The sequence below is a fragment of the Wickerhamomyces ciferrii genome, contig 00296 (genome assembly GCF_000313485.1).
Source record: "Wickerhamomyces ciferrii WGS project CAIF00000000 data, strain NRRL Y-1031 F-60-10, contig 00296, whole genome shotgun sequence".
In the NCBI taxonomy this organism is placed as follows: domain Eukaryota; kingdom Fungi; phylum Ascomycota; class Saccharomycetes; order Phaffomycetales; family Wickerhamomycetaceae; genus Hansenula; species Hansenula ciferrii.
The window spans coordinates 2,724-9,610 of NW_011887444.1; the positions used below are offsets into that span (position 1 = coordinate 2,724).

General features: G+C 30.9%; 4 protein-coding genes across 4 annotated transcripts; 3 read left to right on the forward strand and 1 right to left on the reverse strand.

The window, feature by feature from the left end:
- Positions 1 to 481: 481 nt before the first annotated feature.
- On the forward strand, positions 482 to 997 carry BN7_6607 (Carbamoyl-phosphate synthase large chain; the record flags this gene model as incomplete). Its single annotated transcript, XM_011272839.1, has 2 exons — positions 482 to 587; positions 669 to 997. 2 exons carry the CDS (start codon positions 482 to 484, stop codon positions 995 to 997), a joined length of 435 nt encoding a protein of 144 aa, XP_011271141.1.
- A 697-nt stretch (positions 998 to 1,694) lies between these two features.
- On the forward strand, positions 1,695 to 2,042 carry BN7_6608 (uncharacterized protein; the record flags this gene model as incomplete). Its single annotated transcript, XM_011272840.1, has 1 exon — positions 1,695 to 2,042. One exon carries the CDS (start codon positions 1,695 to 1,697, stop codon positions 2,040 to 2,042), a length of 348 nt encoding a protein of 115 aa, XP_011271142.1.
- Positions 2,043 to 3,479: 1,437 nt separating this feature from the next.
- On the forward strand, positions 3,480 to 4,817 carry BN7_6609 (CUE domain-containing protein; the record flags this gene model as incomplete). The annotated part of the gene is made up of 1 exon (XM_011272841.1): positions 3,480 to 4,817. One exon carries the CDS (start codon positions 3,480 to 3,482, stop codon positions 4,815 to 4,817), a length of 1,338 nt encoding a protein of 445 aa, XP_011271143.1.
- Positions 4,818 to 5,372: 555 nt separating this feature from the next.
- BN7_6610 (uncharacterized protein) lies at positions 5,373 to 5,597 on the reverse strand (the record flags this gene model as incomplete). The annotated part of the gene is made up of 1 exon (XM_011272842.1): positions 5,373 to 5,597. One exon carries the CDS (start codon positions 5,595 to 5,597, stop codon positions 5,373 to 5,375), a length of 225 nt encoding a protein of 74 aa, XP_011271144.1.
- Positions 5,598 to 6,887: the final 1,290 nt, after the last annotated feature.

The window sequence follows — 6,887 nt, forward strand, 5'->3', positions numbered from 1 at the left end:
CCAGAAAGCACCCCATCCAGATGGTTCAACTTGTGGTGACACATATGAGATTGAGTTTCTGGTGATGGGTGAGTTGATCTTAACATGATATTTCGTTTATCAAATAAACAAATTGCATTAGCTGTTGGCTCAACTGAATTAGAAGAATTAGAAGTTGAAGCTGACAGAACGAGTTTTGGTGTGTACTCAATTCGCTAAAAATAATGATGCATTGGTTACAGAAATCACAGCGAGTACAAAGTATTTATATACAACATATAACATCATTTGATGACTTTTGTACTATGGCTTTAGGCCCAGGTGGTTATAGTATTTGTTCATCGGTTGAATTTGATTGGTGTGTCGTGGCTACAGCAAGAGTTTTAAGAGATTTAGATCAGAAAACAATTATATATTGATTAATTATAGCCCAAAAACAATTTCAACTGATTTTGATGATGTTGATATATTATATTTTGAAGAGTTAAGTCTTTAAAGTGCTATGGATGTTTATGAATTAGATGGCTCTAAAGGTGTTACTGTTTCAGTTGGTGCTCAATTACCACAAAATTTTTCATTAATAGTACAAAATAATGGTGTTCAAGAACGTCATAAATTCTCTTCAATGTTGAATTTCAATGGAGTTGATCAACCGTAACGGAAAAAACGATCATCCATTGCTGCTAAAGAATTTGCTGAAAATGTTGGTTTCCAAGATTTGGCTCCTCCATCATATGCTCAATCAGGTGCTGCTATGTCAGTGATTAGAAATGAAGGTGAATTAGAACATAAATTAGATAATGCACCAAAAGTTTCACCAGATCATACAGTCATTATTTCCAAATTCATCAAAGCTGCACAAACAATTGATTTTGATACAGCCGCCGCTGCTGCTAATGGTAAACTTTTAGTTCTTGATATTTTAGAACATGTTGAAAATGCAGGTATAATTCATTCAGGTGATGCTACATTACTTTCAAACTTATTACAAGATATTTTTTTCTGGAAAAGAATATAAAAGAAAGTACTGATGAAGCTGGTAAATCATGGTATATTACGGTCCTTTCAATATGCAAATTATTACAGCTGATGTTGAAACCAATCCAATATATCAATAGTTAAAAGTGATTGAATGTAATATTAGAACTTCAAGATCCTTCCTATTTGTTTCAGAAGTTTCAGGTACAATTTTCATCAGTGCTTTAGTCGAATCAATTTCTGGAAATGAAGTTGAAACAAACAATTTAATGGACTTTGAGCTCAACTGGTGAAATTGCAAAGTTTGATGAAGTTGTTACAGAAGCTTATTTGGCTGCTTTACAATCAAGAATGAATTTTCAAAATCTGATCAGAGAGCATAGCGTGAGGCTTTCAAAAAATATGATGTTAAAGGTGTTTTCAATTAAGCTAAGGCTAGAGCTGAAGATTTATTAGATCAAGATTATGTTATGACACGTAATACAATCAATATCGGTTTTTCATAATTTAATGTATCACAAACTTCATTATTATTTACCAGCGCATTAGTTGATAAATTTGATACCCAATTGAACCGAAAAGATGGTGAAATTATTTTCCCAGAAGAAGATTGCCGTTAAAGTGAACTCATTGGTGGTGAAATCAATATCTCAATTGGTTTTAATATAACTTGTGTGAAATATGAGTGGTATATTAATTACAGTAAAAATGTATAAGTTGTAGAGTATACACCCGTCATGATATTGACAATGATTGGTATATTAATGGAGCCATTAGTAAATAGTGGTGATGAGGCTGAATCTGAAGAAGAAAATAATCAAGAAATCGAAGGAGAAGTAGATGGTATTGCTGAAAACAGTATATCAAGTCAAATTGAAGACAAATCATATGAAAAACAAGAAAATCATGAAATTAAAGTTGAAGTTGGATCTGATTATAGTGATAGTACCATAAGCCAAAATAAAGACACAACATATGTAAAACAAGAAGATCATGGAGCTGGTTATAAAAATGTCAAGAAAAATGATCATGATAAAGTAATAAAAGATGAAGAAGAAGATCAAGAAGTGAGAGATTTAAATTAAGATCATTAATTATCATTAATGAAGATGTTGAAAAGATTGATGTACAGAAAACTAGTGATGAATCCACCGACACCAAAATGTTAGAGTGTCAAAGATCTTCAAATTGAACACAAGTGAAATTTTTTCAATTAATAACGAGATTTCAACAATAAACAATCTTGATTTAAAGAGCTATAGAGATTTAATATCTACTAAACATCTGCTGATTTTATTATATTATTATCAAACCTTGACACCAATCTCTATATGTATGTTTTATATAGCTATTTAATAAATAATGTGCAGTGTTATGATATACTTAGATGTAACTAACAACTCGATGAAATTAATGTAATGCAATAATAACAATCATCAATTTGTTCTAGATTAATCAGCCATCACTAACACTACAACCCACCTAATTTAAATTTATCTAAGAATTGGTATCAAAACATTTATCCGTCCTTTTATATTTAACACAGTTAATTCTTTAGAATCTTTAAAAGTATTTTTCAATGGTGTATAGAAACATCATTCAACTCTAGGTTGTACCTTTTTGGAGTTTTAATTGTTATTTGTAGTTTTTAGATTAATGAATCCGATATTTAAGGATTCAGGTGAACAATTGGATTATAAACAAAATCAATAAATTTTCATAATGATTTAACTCGGAAAACCAGACAAAAGGTGCTTTTCTACTTTCAATGAATGATGTTATTGCTTAGACTTTTAGTTATCCATTCATGAGTACGTGTTTATTTGTTTTAATATCTTAATTGTATTGCACAAAGTAAAGTGGCGTTAAAGAATATATATTAAATGAAGCGGCTAATTATAATCTACACTAGATTGAAATATTCAATATTTAACATTTAAACTATATTGTAGATCAAATCGACTAATATCAATATTGATATATCAATCATGGATCTATGTATAGCTTAAACACATGTATTAATCATGTTCGTATAAAATATAATATAATATTAATATACGGATCATGAAATTTGTTTAATCAGCTTAATATAATTAAAAATATATTTTCGATCAAGATCATGATAATTAATCATGAATTATTAAAAGACGCCTAGCATTTCACTATGAAAGTAATGGAAGAATTCATTATTAAAATGTTTGAAATATTAACCAACCATAATCCCAAAGGATATTGTTCAATTAAGTTGTAGAAGATTAAAAATAAGCCCCTGTATTTAAGTTTCAACTTTTAAGTATTCAATTGATATTGCAAAATGTGGAGCCGAATATATGTGGCCCGTGGCCTAATACATAATACTTTTATTTACCCGGCCCTCCCATAATCTTAAACCATGGATTTATAGGGATTGTTGAGGTGGAGGCAAAGTGCTTTATAGAATGCAATTCAGCAAAGTTGATCAATTGAGTCAGTTGTTTTGAAAGTGACAACTATTTAGTATAAAGAGAATAGAATTATATACAATGGCTAAGGGAAATAAGAATCTAGGTGGTATAAAACCTGAAAAAGCAGCTGCTACCACTGCTGTTACAACTGATTCTGGTGATCAAGAAGAAGGAACAATTTTGAATGATGATTTATCTGATGATGAAGAAACAAGTAAGAAGGATGAATCTAAATCTGACTCCAAGGAAGGATCCAAAGATGTTGCTGCTAAAGATGATAAGATTGAGGATTTGGAAACTGGTAAAACTGAAGAAGTTAAAGATACTAAAGATGGTAATGTTTCAGTAAAGGAATCAAAAGATGTTGAAACGAAATCAGAAGTTAAAGAAGATAGTATTTCAGACTCAAAAGTTGAAGAATCAAAAGATACTACTTCAACTGCTAAAATTGAAAAAACCACCACAGAAGATGTACCAACTACATCTACAACTGCAACTACAGAAGATCCACCAGCTCCACCACCAAAACCAGCAAGACCATTATCACCAAGACAAGAAGCTAAAAAGAATCTTAAAGAAGCGTTCCCAACAATTGATGATAAAACAATTGAATCTATATTGATTGCATCTTCATTCAAATTAGAACCAGCTTTTAATGCTTTATTATATTTATCTGATCCAGAAGCTATAAAATTTGAAGAAGTTGTTGTACCAAATGAAGCACCAACTCCACGTCGTCAATTATCTCAATTAGAACAAGATGAATTATTAGCTAAGAAATTAGATGAAGAATTTAATAAATCACAAAGAAGAGAAAGAGAAAGACATAGACGTAGACAACAATATCAACAACAACAAGGACAACAAGGTGAAGGTTATTATCCGGGAGATCAAAGATCAACAAGAAGTGGAACCAGACAAGGACCTTATCAAGATAGAGAAGAAGAAGATGATGATATGTTTTCAAATTTTGTTGAAAAAGATTTACCACAAATTAAAGAACAATTTTCTAAAAACATTGAAGATACCAAAACAAAATTTAATAGTTGGGTAAGTGGTTGGAAAAAACAATATCAAACAACAACTGAAGAATGGCAAAATAATAATAGATCACAAGGTCAATCACAACAACAACAAAATCGTACAAGAAGATATGAATTTGAAGAAGATCCAGAAGAAGTTGATGTTGGTCAAACTTTTGGAGGTATTTCACTTGGTAATAATGATGATTCAAATGAATCAAAACCAAAATTACCAAATCGTAATAGATCAGAATCAACAGATCTTTATGGTACACCAAAGAATTCTAATAAAAAATGGGAACCATTACAAAGTAAGAAACCAGATCCAATCAAATTGAATAATGACGATGATGATGATTTTTTGTTATCTGATGATGAAGATTTAAAGAAGTAGTTAAATAGTTGAACAGCTTTTTTTAATAAACAATATAGCTACAAGTAAAAATTGTAAATTCATAAATTCTTTATTCATTTCTAGATGCAACAACAGATAAAAAGAAACCCCAAACTAAAACTAAAACTAAACTATAACAAGTAAAACAATAAAACAAAACTGAAATAAATTAAAAGCAACCCAAAAGACAAATATAAAAAATAATTAAATCAAACTCCACATTAATATATCAAATTTGTAAACCCCATAGTTCAAATGATCATTTTTCATTTTTTTGCGCTCATCATTTTGAGACTTTTTTTGCTTTTCCCGGGGAAAAAACACACAACCAAAAAAATTCATACTTCCGATTTCCGTTTAAATATAAAAGTGAAACTTTTTAGAAAACCTAATCATCTTTATGGCATATTTGATAGTAAATAAAAGAGTTTAATCTTGATGGTATAAATAAAATAAATGTAATAATGATTTTTAATGATTTTTTTCGTAACTTTTCATAACTTTTTCTTTGATCCCCTCTATAGGCAGTGTAATCAATGGGTATAAAAGATCTCTTTAATTTAATTGTCTTTTATCAACAACTTTTGCACTGAAGAATTGATTTGAATTTGAAGATAAGACTGGTTGTTGAATGGTTAAAGTTGGGAATTTTGATGGCTGAACAGATGGTGTAGATTTTGTAGAAATTATTGGATCTGATGAAGCTCCTAATTTAATTGGAGATGCTTGAGTTAAAGCTAAAAAGGTAATTGATGAGATAATGATTGATGAGAATTGCATTTTTTATAAACTTATTTTGTGAAAGGAAATGTTTAGATTGATGATAAGGAATGACAGTGATATAGTTAATGATTTAATACAATTAATTAAAAGGTATTCAATTATAATCTGAGGATTCCAACTCTTTTTATACAAATTTTGATTTCCGCAGGGATGACTTTTGCAACTCTATGGATATTTTTTGAAACAGTGACGCGACAAGGGCTAGGCGGCGGCCCAGGCTAGATCTAATGGGGTCTCGGCATTGAGCACTAGACCGCGTTTTGTGGTAAAGTGAAAAAATGGGTAGTGTGACCAGTAGTTAAGGAAGGGGGGACTAGAGGCAGCTTCGAGACTACCCGAGATACCAGAGACTGGATTTTAACGGTGTTTGTTTTGGTTTGAAACTTGTAACAAACAAACAAGAAACAAAAAATCAACAAATGTTTGAAACTAAGACATCCCAAGTACTAGCCTATAAATTAAACCTTTGTTTATCTTATACTGGTGATAATTCGATAGCCTATTCCTGTATAACCTCAAAGTAGGCTGGTTAATCTATTATTAGTCGTATGTCATTTGGTATTCTAGTTCTTCATTTTCCCAGCCTTCTTCTAACATTCTCAAAGAATAATAATGCGTTAACCCAGATTACTCGCATCGCGTTTTCTAGAATTCCAAATCTAAACAACAACAAATCCCTTAACTTTGACACAAAACTAAGGCACTGTTATGATTTATATTTGATTGATAACACATGCCGCTGCAGGCTAGAGATCTGATGGTTATAGATTCGTATAAGATTGAGGCTGGTTCGTGTACTGAGGATGAGACCAAAACATGTTTACCCTTCAACGTTTATTGACTACTGTTTTAGAATTTAAAATGGCTAGATTTTGATTCTTCAACCTATCTAAGAGACAAAACACGGTTGTGTTAGCCTATTAAACCCAATTGATTACCTTGTTGAGATACAAAGTTTACTCAAATCGAAGTGTGAGACAAACCTCGAACAAATTTGTGTCTGACCTTCGTTAACTTGTTGATAAGAGGCTAGAGCTCCGATTCAATCTTTCAACCAGCTACCAATCTAAATATTAAGTGTAAGAATTTCAAAACGAAGAGGCTATTGGTTAACTAAGTAGGCACGGTCCACAAATCAATAAGTTTAACGTTCAAACTTCATGTTACAACGTACAAGTCTATATATAACTCGAGTGAAACATGCCATGTTCTTGCCAATGCCTACTGAGTATATATGTCATATGATATTTAATACTTCTACACGCCTGAGACCATGAGTAATTTTAG